The following is a 19,921-nucleotide window of genomic DNA, read 5'->3' as shown; positions in this document are numbered from 1 at the left end:
ACACTAAAACTTTTCACACTTGGCAGCAGTATATCTGGTATGGTATATCTCCACTTACATTATAATTCCGAGGTTCTTCCTCCTCTTGGAAGTTTCCAGGATGTTCAGGCTGTCAAAACTTGTTCCAGGAATCACCTCAAATAGATTTGATTGCTGTTCAGAGCTACTTTAGTTGGTCTTTTTCTCTTTTCCTTAATTCATATTCCTTGGAAACCATAAGAGCCACAAGCCTGTGATGTTACCTGATCTTCATACAGAGCCCTAGTGACAAACCGCATCGACCAGTTCTTAAGTTCAGTCATTCAGTACTTATAGTGATTGCTTCAGACGTTACACATTACTCCCACTGGAGCATGGCTATTTCCTCTCTTCTTCCTTGCTACTCACATAAGTAATTAAATTTCAGAACACTTTTTCTGTCTTGGCTGCAACCACCTCCTTTACCTCTGTATGACACGCCCACAGCGGTGTTCACCAAGCCACCAGAACCTCTCTCTCGGACTGACCTACATCCCAAACTGGCACCTACCAGTGCACACCTTCACCACAGCAAAGCATCAACAGCTGCTGTTGTAATCCCTTTGGAATGCAGTGGTCATGGTTCCTAAGTGACTAATGACGTAGCATTGTGGCAGGTGTTTTTCCTAGCTCAATTCCACCCACCCATCATCCAAAAATGGTTCCAAATATTTTGTTCCTCCTTTTCCCTTGTTTCAGAGCCTTGAAATGGCAGTGCAGTTAGCTAACTTTCAGAGAAAAACATACTCTTTTATTTCATTCATCTCCTTAATAATTCTGTCTGTTCAAGTATTGCACTATCATATCCTGAGGGTAACCGTATTGCACCTTACACTTCTATTGTTGCCACTCTTTACTAGAAAGAGATCAATGTAACTTCCACAAAAACGCTGCAGAATCCCTTCTGTGAATCTGTATCCAAGTAGGCACACGTGTAATTAGACACACTAACTTCATGTGCCTGTGAAGTGTTGCAGGGGAAGGGTGTTGCCTTCCTTTAATTCCCCTAGAGGTCCCATTTACACGCTTCTCTCACTTCTGCTAGTGCAATTCACTTGACTTTAGCATAGTCTGGTTGTTCTCACGCATACAAGCGACGTAAAAACAATGTATTAAGCGTATATCCACATTCTAAATCCAAGGCTATGCTCGAGCTTGTATTTCTACCGTTTGGGCTACATGATGAGAGCTTTTGGCTCTGGCGAGCCTTGGGGAACATCAGGAGAAGAAGAGAGGGTGCCACTGTGAGCTGCTTGTACAGCCTCTCTGTAGCTCATCTCATTTTATGTCCAGTATCGTCTCATACTGACATCATGTGACTGGCAGTGGAAAACTAGGTGGCTGCAAGTGCCCTTCTAAAGCAATTTTGCAGGCTACAAGGACAAAAGGAGTTTGTAGCCAATCTGAGCTTGGGCTGCTCATGTAACAGTGAGGAGTCCCTGTGGCAGGTCACAGGTACCCTGTGCTGCGTGGTGGAAGTGAAGGCACAGAGCTGGCTCCAGGCACGTGTAAAGATTTTACTGGCTTCCTGGCCCAGCAGCCCGAAGTGAAATAGAGCAGTAGCTTGGCTTTCCATTCGCTTCAACTACGCAGATCATTTTCAGTCAGAGATTGACTTACTGTTGTACAATTACTGGCCGTAAACCAATGCACTCACTGGCCTACACCTAGTTCACTTGTTCCTGGAGCCCAGCTTTTGTCCCGTACCCTATACTCCCGTAAAGGGTTTAAGTAAGCTTTACTAAACTTTAACTCTTGAAAGATGACTTCCTGACATACAATCTGTAGTGAAGAATTCCTAACTCTTCGCAAGTTAAAATACCCTTAGACTTAAGATTACCCTCCCTTTGATTCCCACAGAAGACTTTCAGCAAGTGCAAAATAACAGCAAAATGTCATGTATGTTGAGCTGGACAATTATCTCGAGGTGTTTGTCAAATGGCTCTCAAATTGGACACCACCCAAATTCCTTTTGAACATTTCCTATGCCTCATTTAATCACTGTGATTTACCAGAAAAGAAAAAATGTCAGGGCAGAATTTGCAGCAAAAAAGACAAAGCTAAATGACATAAATCATGCCACTCATCCTGGCTACTTTCTAGTGTCACGGTTGCAGTAAGGAGAAACACCACTTTGAAAGTCCACTGTGTACAGCTTTGCATGTGTAAAAATGAGTTTATGAATGTTTGTGCGAGATATCTGTAGCCAGAAAGAATTATTTGCAAAGAAAACCAGACAAAAGTCAAACAAACAGTCTCTAAATAAAAGGTAAGATGCTCTTTTTAATAACATGGATACTCACAACAGTAAATGAAGAATCAACTATTCCTCAGTTTATTTAAAATTACAATGTAAAATTTTAATGATATGACGTTGGTAATCCCTTATCAAAGGAAGTAAGGATTTTGTTTTGCTTGTTTTCTCATTGTTTTCTTACAAATACTAGATTTCTTGCGACATTTTGTTCAATTTATACACATGCACACCATTTATTATATATCTTCATGTTAGTCAATCACATTCACCCTCTTAAAGGTCTTGATATCTGCAAATTTATCACAGGAGAAATTAACAAGTAGATGTTTGGGACCCGTCTCAAATGGGGTGAGTTTAAACTTTGTACTGGATTTCTCACTGGCTTTCAGCGGTGGTATGCTAAAAATAGGAAACAAACAGGGAAAGATAAAAGCTGAAAACAGGCTTATGCATCGTGCTTGAGTTTCTTCACTAACCATCTCTCATCTTAAGTAAGAATTCCTATCAGTTCAGTGTAGGATGGCCATGAAAAGACCATAATGGACTTGGCTATCTGATATGTATTTAAATACTCAAACCCATGCGTTAAGGTCTCTCACAAATACATTATGCAGTGACCCAGATAAGCACACAAAGGGGGACATGCTAGTATCGTATGAGATGAAACTTGATGCGGAACAGAGGGTGTGAGACACATCACTGAATCATTAAAAGAGAATAATCTGAGACCATGAAGAATGTTAATACAAACTCCTGAATTGAAATAGATTATAGCACCAAGAAAACTTCGCTGTTTACACAGCAGGAAATTCTGAATAGAAGTTAAAATGTTTTAAACCAGTATATTTTGTAATTCTTGGAAACTAATGTTTATGGTTTTCTGGAACACCCTTACCCTGTCATATTGTCTTGTCTTGTCTTGCCTGAGGATAAAGTTGTATGTGATAGACAACGTGAGGTTGCTAAATTCCCTCGGGAGAGCTTATAAATTATGGCATAGACCATTCCTAGTTGCTCAAGTGCAAATGGCAGTGTTAAGTTGCTGTGTATGTTTGTTTGTTTGTGCTTGTCTCTGTGTGTGTATTCAGTTAAAGAGCACACTTCCACATCCCAGGTATTTATTACAAATAACTGCATTTACTAGCATTTGTCGAAATTTGTGTGCAATTTTCTATATGTACAAAGTGGGGGACGGTCTGAAAATTTACCCTTTCTGTTTCAGTTGTGAAATACTGAAGGGAAAAAGAGCAAGATGGGATACAAAACTATCAAAGCATAAAAATAGGATACTGGGGTTTATAGTAAAAGGAACCTATTTTATTCCAGTCTTCTCATTCACCACCTCAACCCTCAACACCATCTAATATTTTCTTGACTCTGTTTATTAATCTCCTAACATAAGTATTTTGTAGAGTTCTGAAAGCAGAGCTTGAAAATCAGAGTACCTGTAGTTCTTGTTTTGGAAAAACTTTTTTTTTTAGTTAAAAAAACCCAACCCAAACTTCTATTGGAAACTTCTATTTTTGGAAACTACCATTTTTCCTATTCTCTTCCTGCCTGCCTCATGGATTTCAGCTGTGTTCAAGTTCCAGGCCTTAGTAAAGTGAATTCAGTCATCTAAGGAGTAGCTGCTGGTCATGGTTTAGTCTGTTCTTTTAGTCTATCCTCCTTAGTCGTGATTTATTGTGTCTGGAACAGCTATGCGTGGAACATACTTGGGATTGTACTTTTCAGAGGTACCACCCTTTGAGATCACAACCTGTGTCTAAACAATCTGTGTTCATTTTTGTTCCCAAAGCTGGGACACCGGTGCATCTGCTTTTTATATGTATGTCTATCTGTTCGATGTAAACGCAAATGGTTTAGAAGGCCGAACACCCGGATTGGCGCCTGCAGTCAATTTAATAAAGGGGGGGGGGGGGGGGGGGGGGGGGGGGCGGGAAATCCTGGTTAATATATGCTATAATTTGGGTATAGTATGGACAGAAATAGTCATGTATCCTATTGTTGGCCATATAATCGGAACAAGAAGGTTCAACCTGTCTGGCCCTAGCAGCATAGACAGCCTCAGCAAAATTTACTGCGTGGGTAAGCATGTATTTTTTGCTGGAACTGTGGGGTCCTGCTAGATAGGCAGGAAAACAAGTTCTGTCCAATTATGACAGCAATTATTTGACTTTCCAAACTATGGAGCCAAAGCCTAGCTTAGTTGAAGAGCTGGTTCAAAGCTGTGTGCTTCATTACAAGATGTTACGTTAACTGGCCTCCCAAGTTACAGCAAGAAGAAAATGCTGTCTCATCACACTGCTTGGTTCCAAGTCATCCATGCCTACGTTCTTGCTCACGTATCTTTAATAGTGGGAAGGAGGCATTTCTCGTACTTACTTTATCTCAAGGATTCCTCTGAGCAGGTCATTGCCTTCTACCTGCAGCACACAGTCTGTCACTTCCGTATCAATAGGATTGGTAAATATCACTTCCACATCCACTTCTTTATTCACTTTTGCTTCACCAAGTACCTGTGCAAAGAAAACACTTGAAAGGCCGGGTTCTCGGTATTCTTTTCTATCCGAGCCTTCTCAGTCATCAGAAGAGGAGATACTATGAGATGCTGTGATAGACCGTGGCAGAATGTGTGCAGAACATCTCTCTTGGGGAAGAAAGTGCATATAAGAGCTCATCTTCCCCTTTCTCTACCACTGCAGTTAGAGCAAAGGGACAGCAATTTACCTGTACGTCGATGGCAGGACTGTCCAGGGTGATGTCTCTTTGCACAAGCACTTGAATCCCACCTTCTACATGACATAAAGCTGTTACCTGGATTGTCTTGTCTGTAGTTAACTGCTGTTGATATTCAGTATACTTTATCTTAACTGGAAATTGTTTCTCTGGAAGAAGAAGGAAAAAAAAGGAATTGATACGCATAAGCTTTTATAAGCCCGCAGAGTTTTATACCTAGTATTAGTATTTTCCTTTTATGCTGCGTCTGGGACAGCCTTCAACCATCGCTGCCAAACTCAATTCATGCAAATCTATCAGTTTGCTGTAAAGAGAGTGACTTCTTCTATGTTACCCCTCTTCCATTCCCTACTACCATATTGCCTGGCTTATTTGCCTCCCAATTGCTCTGAAATATAAGAGAGAGCTAGAGTTCAAGGAGTTTACCAGTGCCACTCCATTTGTTATGGGACATACTCTGATAGGCCTCATCAGTTGTATTTGCTCACAATATACTGAGACGAGCTGAATGATGTCTTTACATTTCTTTTATCTTTTTTAGCCCTAGCTTTTTATTATCATGTGTTTTTACAGTAGTTTCCATGCTGTAATCCAAATCAAGGAATACGGGATGGGAAGGGATTTCCTCTGTGTCTGAATCCAGGCAATTCCACATTTTTGGCCGTTCATACAATAAACATCAAGTTCAGAAGAACTGTAGAGTAGCTGTGCTGCATGCCAACACTGTGAGCCACAAAATACTTTCCAGTAGTATACAGCAGATGAAAAACACAAGAAAAGATAACAAGTCACCAGTGCAAAGTCCCACAAAAGTAAGCAAGAAAACGGGGGCAATGTGCATGTCCTAGATTCCTCCAGTTGCAACAGATTTGTTAACTACAAATCCTAGCAAACACAGCATACCGCCAGAAGAGGGCAAAAATCTCTGTAAATGGTCCCTTCCATCAGATCTGGGGAAGAACCTTCCTGCTGACTCTAAATTCAGCCACTGGTTTAACGCAGCCTGTGTGAGCACAAGACGCCACAAGGTGCCTGCGTGACTGTAATGCCATTAAGCATACAAACTCTGTCTTCACCGAGAGTCCAGTTCCTAATGCTTTAGAGGAAGCGGATAGATCCCAACTCCAAAAGTCAAATTACACATTAAAGAAATGAAATATTATTTCTGCTTCTCACTAGTGATGCGAAGCCTAAGATTAATACAATATAGTATCAGTTGTGAATCAATAATCTTTCAGTTCACTTGAGAGATGCTGATGTATCTATTATCCCAAGCTTCTAATGGTAACTTAATTTCATCTTTCCAACAATACTCAAATTTAGGTAGAGAATTTCTTCTATAAGGTTATCAAACTCCATCTGGAAAAAAAAATTTTTAAAAATCTGAGGTCATTTACTCCTCAACAGTTCTTCGATGCAAACCTTCTTTTCTGTGGAGCTTAGCGGGCTATTTCTATTCCTCACACTTTAATTCCATTCTAATATGCTAATGGATCAGGTTTCTTGTTTCTGCTGTTAGCCACGTCCTGTTACCTTTCAGTAAGGCCCCTTGTAACTGACCAGAACACATTTAGTTGGAGTTGATTGCTATGCTTTTATATTGTCTTTATCTTTTTTTATGCAACTTCCGTTAAATGAAACTTTGTGTTTGCTCACCATCTTCTTTTCACTCCTGAGATACATTTCCAGAATGTGAATAGTACTTATTAGAATAAGGAAATTATGGTGTGAAGCATGCCTTTTTAGTATGTTTATAAGTGCAATGTAACTTTTTTTCAGCCTTTTCTGCATAGATTGCAGTTTGTTAGAGCTTTTTCCCCCAAGTTGACCAGCTTCTAACGCCCATTTACTGATAAAACAATTACACAATTATGATTAAAAGTTATTTGAAACATTACCTTCCTCAGGAGACAGAGTGACAGATATGGAGTCCTTCCAGATCTCGTGAACTGGTCTTCTAGTGTACACAGTGCTCCAAGCAGTCATATTTACATTAACAGCCTTAGCATCAGACTGTAAGTTTGCAAGAACCAGAATTAGATCGAGGTCTTTGCCAACTTCTAAAGGACCAGCCACCTTGAACTTCCCTGAGATGTCAGGCTTTTGATCAATTTCCTGTGGTGTCGGTGCTGTAGGATCAAATTTATCCTCAAGTCCCAGCTTCTTCCGGGCTTTTTTAAAAATATCTCTTTCTTTTTTAGAGCCTGTCAGAGAGAACCATGAAAATTATCCTCAAAAGTTAACGTGCATCTCTTATTTTCCGTGACTGCTAGAGACAAGCCAGCAGAACGTAGTGTCTGTGCTTAAGATGAACAGAGCCTCTGTTCTCCAGTCACACCTCATTTTCTGGATCTGCAGTCAGTAATGTCACTGCCCCTCTAATAGTAATTTTTGTAACACAAAATCTTAAGTTCAAAGTTTCTCACTCTTCCCATTTCTATCCCTTTTTATGGTTGTAATATTTAGAAATGTAAATTCTTATTTGCTAATACAGAAAAGGCCCCTAATATAAGGGAAGGCTGACAGCACTGTGTGGTGGGTTGACTCTAGCTAGCAGCCTTTCCACCCAGCCTCTCACTCCCCATTCCCACAGGATGGGGAGAAAACAGAAGGAAGGCAAGAAGGCTCGCTGATCGAGATAATGACAGTTTAACAGGGAAGGCAAAAACCGTGCGGGAGCAAAGCAAAAAGAGGAATACATTCACTACGCCACATTGGCAGGCAGATGTCCAGCCGCTTCCCGGGAAGCGGGGCCTCAACACTCGTAACGGTTGCTCGGGAATACAGTACCCTTCCCGTTTCCGCCGCCTTTCGCTGAGCTTTTACTGCTGAGCGCTAAGCCATATGGTGTGGAATATACCTTCGGTCAGTTTGGGTCAGCTGTGGGGCTTCCTCCCAGCCCCTCTCCCACCCGCAGCCACTGCGGCAGGGAGGGAGAGAGAAAGCCTTGACGCTCTGCAGGTACTGTGGCCCAGACATTGCTGCGTTACCAACGCTTTTAGCGGGGCAGCTGTGAAGAAAGTTAACTCCATCCCAGCCAGAGCCAGTACACAATGGAAGCAAGTTATTTGGGCTCTGCCTTATCATGCTTTTCACCCTTCTGATACATATTTCCAATAGCAGTGTTCATTCTCTGCGCTTGCAAATTCAGTTCATGATTGTATTTTTTTTTTTCTGCACTACCAAACCCAAAGGTCTGACAAATTTACATGCTGCTTGACCCTTTGAAAGAGTTGCTTATCCTGGGCCTAAGTGCTGATTTAGCTTAGGTTTCTGTAATAGGCCTTTCATCCTGCTGTCAAATAATTGGGCTGTAGACTAATTCTCAAAAAGCAGAGGCGGTCGGTACACGTTAGCAATAGGCAGGCAGAACAGTGAATGCTTTACTCGGAGATATTTGGACTTGCCTTATTCCGGTCCCACAAAGCAGCTCCATATCAGAAAGGGCAAGGCAGTATTTTTTACTCTTTACTTTCTCTGCCCTTTTCTGTTAGAACTGTGTAAGCCAAGTATAAATTTTGCTCCTACCTTATAGATGCCTAGAATTGCCCACTAAGAGACTCCTAGCCTACAGTTTATATATGTTTGGGAATGAAGCAGCTATGTAACCAGAAGAACTAGTGTTTTTATTTACCTTCTTCGTATTTATAATCGTTGGTGACATCTACACGATCATCTCTACCGACTGCCTTTGTGCTGATGAATTGCCCAATTGTGGTAGACTGAGAGAATATTAATGTTTTCTTTCCAGTTATGGGGTCGTAATTCCAGTACATACAGTCTGCATTCACTTCTGCAAATACGAATGGGCAGTCGTACTCCAGATCTACTTCTCCTTCTTTGATGGCTTTCCGTGAGGCAGGACCACACTGATAAATTCCTGTGGCATCAAGAAATAATAATTTAGACCTAATCAACTCTTTGACAGTAAACAGATTACTAGACAGATATTTATCAATGACTCCTGAATTGCACAGTGCTGTTGTCCCATCATAGCCCTTTCATCCACATAGACCCTCATACCAGGCCAGTCATCAATGTATCTTGTGTTTATTCTGAAGATACACTTGATTTATTTTATATTATCCTTTGATTTTCAGTAGTTCTGGATGCCTACATTGGAAATGTAGGAATTTCTGCAAGACTGCTCCTAGAAGTCTATAGTCTGTTTCTTGGCATCCACAGATGATCCGAGGCTTTTCGAATGCGATGAAGTATTATCTTCCACCACTCTATTTCTGAGCAGGATGAGAAATTACTTTTATAGTGGTTTTAATTTTTTTTTTCTTCTCTCTGAAAGTGACTGACTTTATAATTTTTCAACATTATTCCTGAAATAAACTCTGTGTACCTCCACTTTCTTCCTGGGGAGTTGCATCCAGAACTTGCCATCCACTGTACGAGGGTCCCAAGTCACTGCGGGAAAACCAGCTTTCATTCCAGACATGGAAATTCCTATGTGCAAGAATGAACAAAGCAAGCTACTTAGTATGCGTTTCTAAATTCCTACTCGCATCCATTAATCAGCCATCTTAGTTAGATGTATTGAATGCCTCAGTTTGCGTAGGTTCTTCTCTGAGACTGATCGCTTCCACTCCGATCGTGACTATATTAACTAGATAGGAGCTGAAAATTGTATTGTGGAGCAGACATAAATGTTCAAGGGCAGAAAGCAAATTTGTAAAACTATACAAAATGTCCTGAGCCTGTTTTTCTCCAGAAGTTCTGAGCCCATGCACTTCCTTAGTTTTAGCCGCTATTCTTATAGCGCAATGCTACAGTTACACGTATCGCTTATATTTAGAATGGGTCCAGAACAAGCAGGGGAGTAAACAAGGCAAAAAGTGAGGGACTGCACCTGTTCTTTGCTGAATGCAAGCTTGTTTGAATTGCATTTGATGCTTAATAATGGCAATAATTAAATCATTTCACTGCAGATGATGTCACCGCAAAAAAAAAAAAAAAAAAAAAAAAAGGCAGGGAAGCTGGTTCTGTTGAACTTTCACAGTTTAACATGAACTGTTTTTGAAGAATAGTTCCAAACTAAGTCAAGTCCCACTGTTTGATATTTCCAGTGTAATATCACAATTTTTCAGTCATCTGTGGCATCAGAACTCTAACTTTGCCTGCCCTGGCTTCAATTAGCTGTTGTAACTCATGTCACAATTCTCTGTTTAACTGAGAAAGAGTGAAAACACCAAGTTTTGTAGTATTATTTTGTAGTATTTTTTATTGATCCTCCTCCATGTGTGTAGTTGTTTTTAAGGCAATTTTTAAGAAGATAACAAAGCATTTGTCATTAGAATCTATACTCCACACCTGAAGACTCTATAGGCATTGATAATTCCTACTATTAAATATTGTAGAGCCTTACCATATGCTGTCAGCTGACCTGTCCAAATGATTTCCAGAAGCATCGTAATACTCATCCACACGCAGATTTCCATCTGCATCGTGGGCAGAGCTGAAGTTTGTAATTGTACGAGTGGGAATCCCCAGACATCTAAGCACTAAAGAGAGAATAGAAAAACATAGTCAGAAAGCAGTATTTCTGGAATATGAAGTTCCCTATAACATCCTAATGTCTTGAAAGACTTTAATGTAGGAAGTAGTATTAGTCCTTCTTTTAACAGAATCTGTGCGGTGTCAATGTGCATGACATAAAACATACCTGTAGTCAATACCGCTGCAAAAACCCAACATTGTCCGTATCTGACAGGTCTGAATCCTGATTTCTTCCAGTTTTGCAGGATTTCACCACTTCCAGTCCAGCTGCTTGGACTTTTCCCACCATCATAATTTCCACTCCAGTTTCCTAGCAGCACCCCTTGGTCATCATTGGCATTGACCTGTAAAAATATTCACTAAATTTATGAGATAAATGAAGAGTTTACAACAGATGTAGTAGCGGTAGGGGAGCGGGCAGGGGAAAAGCCTTGAGTAACATTTTAGTGGACAAAAGTCACTGCTTCATGTAGCTGGCCTTCAGGAAGAAGCCTTATCTTTTCAGGGAAATGAAATACGTGTCCTCTCAAGAAATTGAGAGTATTTAATCACTGTTTCTCCCACCCAAATACAGTAGCACCAGGCGAGAAGGCAAACACCAGTTTTCAGTGAACTGTCCTGACATGAGGTGGTAACTTTACCACTGTATGATTGAATGGCGTCATCGAAGCACATCATGCAGCTAAGCTTTCAGAATGTGCCTGGATCATGATGTAGTGAGCCCTCAGCAAATTTACATTAAATTAGGGGAAGTGGCTGACACAACAAATGGCGCGTAGTCACCTTAAAAATCTTGGGTACTGTGCCAACAGAAACCTCATGAAGTTCAGGAAGAAAAGGTCTAGATTTCAGAACTTGGGATAGAATAACCCCATGCATTGGTACAGGCTGGGAAGCAGCTGGCTGAGTGGCAGCCTGTCTGAAAGGGGCCTGGGAGTTACAGCAAATGCCAGATTGAATTTGAGCCAACAGTGCTCTCTGAGCATAAAGGGAAAGCCCACGCTAGGCTACATTGGGAAAAGCATGACCAGGAGATTGAGGGAAGCTGTTAATCCCCTTTAATTATCCCTAGCAAGGCTATGCCAGGAATCCTGTCTCCGGTTTCAGGTCCCTTAGATCAAGGGGATGTTGAGACGCTGAAGAGGGCCCAGGAGGGAGGGCTACCAAAATGGTCGGGGGCCCTGGAGCACACAATCTACAAGGAGAAGTTGAGAGCACTGGGCTAGTTCAGTCTGGTTAAGAAAGGGATAAGGGGAATGTAATAGCAGCTTACAACTACTTGAATGGAACACACTAAGTTGTCAGAATCCAACTTTTCTCCGTTCTGGCAGGTTATATAACAAGAGGCAACAGCAGAAACCTGTAACTTGGGAAGATGATATTTGACATAAAAGTCCTCACTAAGAGGGTAGTGCAGCTCTGGACCGGTCACCCGGAGAGGCCATGAAACCTCCATCCTTGGAGATTTTCAAGGCAGCCTGACAAATCCATGGCTGAGCTGATCTAGTACCACTGTAGTTCCACTTCAAATGGGGGTTTGGACTAAAGACCTCCAGGGGACTGGTCCCTCAGTGTACCACCCCATGTCTTATACTTTAGGTTTGACTACTGGGTATCAAAGTGATAACTGTCAGAGATACCACAGATGAGAAATCTAGCAAGCTCAGAGCAGATGACCACCTAGGTGTTTCTCTGGCCCACGTTTCTGGTGCGTACAAACAATGGCCTAAAATTTTCTGAGAAGTGTCTTCATACTTGCTTTCACTAACTACTTTAAAAGAACAGTTAGTAGTTTGGACTTTTTGAACACGTTGCTTACCATCGCACTGAGAACGCGGCCCAGATATTTGGGGTCATTTCGGTGAGATACATCTGTGGCGGGATCCTGACGATAGTTTAAGCTTCGATCCATCATGGAAAGGCAAATATTGAGAATATCTCCTTGAAACTATGTTATAGAAATAAGTTAGTGTTTTGGAAACACAGATTACTAAAAATCAGGGTAAGTAGAGCCATATAAGTGTTTAATGTTTTTTTTTAATCATCAAGTGAAGTGCTGCAGCTCAGCCAGGAATTACCATATAAAAATGTGGCCTCAACAAACTGTTAAGACTAGAACTCAAAGAGCTTTTCAAAACCTGCAGTCATTGAGCTTAAGACCAGGACTTTGCCTCTCAGCATTGCTCCAGTACTTTACTATCCAGCAGACACTAAGGTTTCTGCTGACTGCACCTCCAAGTCCTAGGTCGTATCACTGACTAGTCAATTACAAATCCTCATGTTAATCAGTATAACAGGGCTTGGCATGAGTTCCGATTTCAATACCAGACTCCTGCTTTTCAGAGGTGTATGACTGCAATGAACGGGAAAAACAAAACAAGCCCTGATCACCCAGTTCATGTGAAAACCAGAGCACGAAACACTGTCTGGTGTTTCAGTGCTGCATTTACCTGGCCAAAGTTCCATCCAAAGCTGTTGATATGATTTTTATTGCCTACAAAAATGATGCCAAACTCTTCTAGCACATATTCCTCACACTCAGCCTTGTTGGGCATGAACACATCATCACCTGAAAAGCCAAAACAGAGGTATGTACAACCACAGCAGGCAAAATAAAACAAAACCTCGGGAGCCTTGGTCTCCATCAGGAAGAATGCTTGTAGATATCCACCCTTTGCTGTTCTTGCTGTTCTAAACAGAACGTGAAACTCAGCATTTCCTATAATTAGAGAAAGGGGTGAGGAGTCTCTGAGTGAAGACAGAGGTATGACACTGTCAAATCTGGGAGAAGATGGCAGCTGGTAGATATGACTCTTTTCTTGGTTCTACAGAGACCAGACACACCCTTCTAAACTTGTGCTGAAGTAGGGAAGCTCTGACAAAAGCAGAACTTTATCTTTTAGGGCAAGGAGCTCTCCAGTAAGTACATGATGCAGAGCTTATTTTATGTACCAGAAGGTCCTAAGAAACTGTTAAACCCTTTTCTTTTCTAACTGGTACATTATGTGGTGAACATTCAGCCCCCATATTAAAGAAGTATAGGTCAAATGAAGAAGCTGCAAATATTAATGAAGCTACAAGCAACTTTGTTCCTTCAGGGGAAATTCGACATGTTCATACCTGAAGACCAAGGGTTAAAGAGCAAAACGAAAGTGCCAAGGCTTGCTGGAGAGGAGCTGCCACTTGAAGTACTTTGAACGCTCAGCTTGTAACGTCCGATGACAGCATTAGGTGGGCTGGAAATGGAGATGCTCACAGAGTTGGAACTGGTCGACTGTAGAACTGCGCTCCAGTTCTCCTTGCTCGCTGTGCTGGAGATACCAAATGTGGCCTGGGTCTTAGCCAGTTTTGAGGGGTTTGGACCTTTTAAGGAAAATAAACAACATTTTTTTTCTCCAGCTTGCCGAAATAGAGATTTAGTCTTCAACAAACTCAGCCGGGATGTAACCCTCCCCTCAGATGAATTTGTGCCATGTGTTGGAAACTGAAGGCAGCTGGTAGCTGAGATGGGAGTAACACAACAAACACCTCAAACAGTTCCACGGCTATGCGAACCAGCATGTTGGTTCCAAGGTATTATCTTGCTGCCCTGTAGTGCATATCAGGCCAAAAGAATGTCACAAGGCAGCGTTACTCTTTCACAGAAAGAAGCTGGGAGCCATACCTGTTTCTGCGATGAATGTTAAGTTTTGCTCAGGCTGTTCTGTTCCATTGAAGGTGACAGTGAAGGCCTGTCCTCTCCTCACAATCAACTCTTTGCTAGAAAATTTACTTGTGTGGTGATCTCTCGCATTTTCTTTCAGGTGCCAGTTGGTACTTGGCTGCATTGCGGCTATGAAAAAGTGAGAAGAGCAAGAAAACTTGAGGGTACATCCAAGGAGGAAGAAGCACAGACACACTCTCAAGAATTGTGTGTTACTTTCTACAGGTAACTAGGACCCATGTGAGGTTTCCACCAAAAATAGAAATAATTTATTTGGAGCATTTTGTTCTTTCTTTTTTTTTTTTTTTTTTTTTTTTGAGAGAGAGAGAGACTCTGCTTTGCATAGACTGTTAGAGAGTATCTTCCTAATTAAGTATAGAAGGAGTAGTATATCCAGTACCAAAGAAAAATCAGAAAGGCATCTGAGAGGAGAGAACCCTGAGAGAATTGAATACTTGTGAGTTACTTGGATAAAAGATCTGGCTGAACCCAGCTAATTCTGTCGAAGCATCATCCGTTCCAAGATATGGTGTTACACTAACAGAGGCACAGCCTTCCTGCCTCTGAATAAGAAATAAAGAAACCTGACTGAGCTGTGAAACACTTCTGCATTTTAAACCATGAAGTGATCTCTAGCCCCATTTATGTGTCATGTACCTCTGATATAACTGACAGCTGATATCTGTTGGAAGCACCTAAGAAGAATAAGTTGATGGACACTGGGCTGTCATTTGGCAGTGGGAGAGATGGCAGAATTGGAGAGAGAACACTTCTAAAATAATGTATGTGAAATAATATGTTGCAGAAAGCTCTTGCACGTGAGCTATGGCTTCGGTCAGAGGCCAAAGAATAAGCGTCTCAGATTGGTTTGGCTCTGACATCATCAGAGCCTATGAAGAGTTCTCCAGTAGAAGATAGCTTGATGGTTTAAATAAAGTGCAGCAGTACAGAAGAAAAAGTTGTTGTTTTTTTTTTTTTCCCCCTAAGGGCACTGTGTGCTTTTTAAAAACATTTTCATTATTCTCCACCCCCCGGCCCAAGAGGGAGAATAGGAAGAGTAAGAGTGTGGTCCTTAGTAGTGGAACACGGCTACCCTGTGACATTATTGAGTAAAAAAATCATTATTCCATGTTCAACCAGATTTCATGGTGTAAAGATTTTTTTACAGCATGATCTTAAGTTTATCAAGTTTAGGCAAGCCTTGAAATAACTACATTAGTAGTCTTAGCAATGTAGTCACAGTTCAAATGGGGGGAACACATTTTTTTACAGTATCAAGGCAAGCAGTACATGCTTTGATTTTTCAGGAACATACCTACTTTAAAAAAAACCATCTTCAGAAACTTAGTAATGAAGCACATCTATTGTAGAACAAGCTGAGACGTGGGGAAGATTTGTCTTTAGAAAGGCAGGAGTTAGCTGGCAAGGTTTGAAAAGCAACATGGGACCATTTATAATAATTATTAAACTGTTCAATTTGCATATGTATAAATATTAGCGTGTAAGCAAAAAACCCCCACTGCAACAAACCAACCACCAAAAAAAAAAACCCCACCCTAAATTTTTGTATCCTCTCTGCCTTAACTTCAGGTTTCAACCTTCTCTGCTCGTTGTAGCCTCCCTCAGCCACTGCAATGATACCTTCTTCAAGTTCTGCTTTGCTGCTTCTTACGTCAGATTTGTCAGTCTTTCATTTGCACTTGTCTGACAACTTCAAGTGGCTGCAGACTTTCCCTTCCTTCCTATTTGCAAAATACAGTGTTTTAACATCAGATAATATACCTGTTCTCCCAAATCTCATTCTAATAAGCTTGCTTTTCCCGTGCACACAATAGGTGAAAAAATGCAATTTCTGTGAAAAGCCTTCTCCTAACTCTGGATGGAAGAACTTTTTCTTCCTTTTTTTTCTTGGACCAAAACTCCTTATAGAAGTAGTGATCTTTCAGTGTCCATTACAGAACTGAATATGAGGTATGGATATAAGAAAATAACAAACAGAGCACCGCAGAAGGGGCTTCCCCCTTGCTCACCTTGGCCCATATGTGATCAATACGTCCTGTATAAGCAGCTTCTGGAGCTTTGCTCTGAATGGCCTCCTCTACTTCTGTTGACTTAAGGAATGGCTGGTGCCTTTCACTTCTTTAAAAGTCGAGGCGTAAAGTTGCCTGTTTGCAATATTTCCTGTGGGGTGGAGCTTGGATAGCTGCCTTTGCTCCCCAGGCTTTATCAGACCAATGGGGCTTGAGGATTCATTTTTCATTCACTTTTCACTCTCTCAGTCCCCACATCCTGATCCCATTTCCTTGCAACTTAACATCTGAAGCTTGGATAATATTTATCCCTAACGGTCTGGCCACTTGTTAAGAGTTTCTTAATGTATTTAAATTTATAAGAATTTCAACATTTAGTTGCTTTTCTTTCTGTAATAATGATAAAAATGCAGGAATAGCATAACTCCTTCTTGCACCGCATTGTTTTTATGTTGGAATACTTCATGAGCAATATTTACAGTAACTTTTTCTTTAAATTAATTCACTGAATCTGTTGTTTTCCTGCAGCTGCTTTTTTTTTTTTTTCTCTGCTGCACTGTAGTAATTGCAAAACAGTGAGCAAGCTATTGCCTCTGACCCAAATTTAATCAGGCCAAATTTAAAGAACCAATTTTTCATTTATCACGTAATTACTGTTTAACAATGTTAAATAGACAAGCACTCCATGTCATATTTGCATGACACACTACAGAGGTGATAGGTAAGTACCTTTGTGACTTGTGAGAAAATAGTTATCTTAAGCTGGTGCGGTACTATTTTTTTTTTTACAGGATATCTCTGAACATGCAAATGGCAATGTCAATTTGTGCACAAATGTCTTAATTTCAAGGAGAGTGATTTTTGTTTCTGCTTTGCAGGTGGCTCCACTTTCTGTTAAGAAAGACAGAGACTAATTCTGGTACTTTTATGAAACGACCTGTAAAATTTTATGTACTCAATGCACAGTCTTAAGGATGCCTCTGAGTGCTAGCCATTACGCTGGGCTGGCCACAGCTATATGCCTTCCCAAATGCAGAGTTTTAACTGGATGGGCTCAGTATTCAGCAGCCCAAACTGTTCTGTTTTCAGGTTTGGATCATGTTTGGAAATTCTAGAATTGGAACTTGTTCAACCTATTTCATATACAGACATATTTTATTCCTATTTCCTATAAAAAGGTGTTACTAGAAGAAACAGTCTTTAACTGGGTATAATTCAGACTGCTGCTTTGAATCTCTCTTCATTAATAATATTTAATCTTAAGAGGGACCATAGTTTTATCGCATGCAAAGTGCAATTGTGATTTTAAAATGATTACTTTAAATCTTAAATTTAAAATTTCTTGGAATTTTATTTTAAAATGTTAAGTCCAAACTTTAGAGGTTTCAGATGTTAAGCTACGCTCTCCTACCCATACTGTTAAATTCTCTTAAATGACACACTAACAATTTTCAGAATAAATTTGCTTTAAGATTTCAGCCTACCTTGGATACATAGCAACCTGTTTCTCTTTGACAGAAAGATTAGTTACTGTTGGGAAAAAAAAAAAAAAGTCAGCGATTATTCACCAAATAGCTGCTGATGGTTATTTGGTCATGTGTTTCACCTTTTCTCGTGCGACAGCAATAGTGTGTGGGATATTGTTGCCCTATAGGTCAATGGCATAACTGGTTTTGGTATTTGATGGTATGACAGTATAGTTATAAACAGCTTGTTCCAAAAAACAGATACAGTCCATTTATTCTGGAAGACAGTATGGCAAGGAGAACAAGTTGTATCTGTTGCATCAGCTTCTGGTGTTTATTCGCTGGCTAAGTTGCCTTGCAGTCCTCTGGCGTGCTTTGTTTGTAAAACAGATGAATGATACATACCGGACTTTTGGATTAAAGATTATGGGTGAAGGTTGAGAATGGGGGTTGAATTAATGAGAAATATTAACACTAGTCAGAATACTAGTCAAGCAGAATACATCTGACCCGGGCAGCTTCCTGTAAGCCAAGTAGCATTTTGCAGAGCTTGTACGGCATCTGTAAATGTAAGGATTGCGCAGGTAGGTGCTTGAAACTCTGGTGGATAGCAAGAGAAGATTCTTTTGGACCTCAGAAAATGAAAGCTCTAAGCCGTCTTGGTATTTTGTTTCATGTACCCAGAATAAGCTGTATCAGAATCATCTTTTGCGAACCTGTTCAGTCATATAACTCAGGACATCCTTTTCCAGTGATACCCAGATTTCTTCCCTCACTCCAGTAACTGTGTTAAAGAAATTAATATATAGGAAGAAGAGTTCAGCACTGAACGGTGAAGGATATCTTTTGTAACAGACTAATTCCCCTCAGTATTACTTTCTCTCCTTCTTTGCACTGTTGTTCTCTTCCCCACCAACTCTGTATGAATCCACGGTGACACTTGAATTCTATTAAATGTCACCTATTATGAATTGTGCCTTTGTTTCAGGATGGGAAATCAGCCCCTAGAATAGCCTATCTGCTCCTTTGTTCTTTCTGAGCACAGCTCTTCCTTACATACCCCTAAAGCACCACGCTACAACCGTACGGCCATGACTCACTGGGGACCGCCTGAGTACCCTGAGAAGTTTCGGCTAGTCTGTCTCCCCTCGCATTCCCTTCTTGGATAATTAAGCAAGGATTTTCATCAGCAAAACCCACTCCTGCTATGCTACATACAGGAAGTCAAGTGGTTTTCTACAGTTATACTGTATTTGTGAACCACACTAGGGAGAGGCCTGGGCCCCTAGAACAGTGGTATGAACTGACTCGCATCAGCACTCTTCAGGGCTAGAACCCCCCAATGTAGATTGGTCAAGTCCATATTGAAAATGTCTGATTGTTCCTGAAGTTCTCCAATAGCCAGACTTTGAAGGGAGCCGAAGTTGGCATAGTCAGCTCCCATATTGTCTGTGTAAAGTAGGCTGCCCTGTTAGCTGGGCTCAGATCTTCTCTTGGGATCTTGGCTCATTCCAGACGAGGTGGCTCATTCCAGAAGGGAGACTGACAGTGACACAGTAGTGACATATACTAATATGTGAACTTCAAAAACTGCCATGGGACCAGTACACAGGAATAAGCCAAACTGACAGCGCACAGACTGGGATGAACCTATGCTAGGCTCCCCGGACAGCTCCCACATAGTCACACGCAGCCTGTTATTTATAACCTATTATATTTAAATGTATTTCCCTACCTCTCCCACTTACGCACACATCTCTTCCATTGGAATGGAGTAAAGACATTATTTGGAAGTTTTAACTTCCAGCTACTGCTGCACAGTCATCAGCAAAGAATACCTCTTTGCAGGCTCCCATCGCTACGTCGCTCTGGTCATTTCTTCTAAGAATCCAACATGTCCCATTCTGCAGGCAAGCGCTTTTAATTCTATGACACAAACAAGATGCTTGCAGCTGTGACACACCTTAGTTGTAATGACACGGAAGCTTAAAAGTGACATGCAGAAGCTGAGATAATTATTTTGAGTGTGAGACTGTGGAACAAATTGCTGAATCCTTAGTAGCAGTAGTGTGCTGCAGACTATCAAAACCCTTAAAAAAAGAATCATGCTATCAAATGTATAGGATCTTTTTAGGAGCTTTCCCCTTTTCTTTATCCACCACCTTCTGGATTCTGTTTGTTAAAGTAGATCCATTAGAGATTG

The 19,921-nt window shown here is 40.9% G+C and overlaps 1 protein-coding gene across 1 annotated transcript; it reads right to left on the bottom strand.

The window, feature by feature from the left end:
* Nucleotides 1–2,303: 2,303 nt before the first annotated feature.
* On the bottom strand, nt 2,304–16,323 carry LOC104034489 (protein-glutamine gamma-glutamyltransferase E). The gene is made up of 13 exons (XM_075720950.1): nt 16,253–16,323; nt 14,184–14,351; nt 13,640–13,882; nt 12,970–13,088; nt 12,339–12,467; nt 10,686–10,863; nt 10,389–10,524; nt 9,366–9,469; nt 8,649–8,894; nt 6,913–7,218; nt 5,006–5,163; nt 4,661–4,794; nt 2,304–2,674 (listed from the first exon to the last, which is right to left on the bottom strand). The coding sequence occupies exons 1-13, from the start codon at nt 16,260–16,262 to the stop codon at nt 2,527–2,529; spliced, it is 2,079 nt and encodes a 692-aa protein (XP_075577065.1). The 5' UTR covers nt 16,263–16,323; the 3' UTR covers nt 2,304–2,526.
* Between the last annotated feature and the right edge of the window lie 3,598 nt (nt 16,324–19,921).

The sequence above is a fragment of the Pelecanus crispus genome, chromosome 14 (genome assembly GCF_030463565.1).
Source record: "Pelecanus crispus isolate bPelCri1 chromosome 14, bPelCri1.pri, whole genome shotgun sequence".
NCBI lineage: Eukaryota > Metazoa > Chordata > Aves > Pelecaniformes > Pelecanidae > Pelecanus > Pelecanus crispus.
The sequence above is the reverse complement of the archived record's forward strand: the minus strand, read 5'-3'. Positions and strand labels throughout refer to the sequence as shown.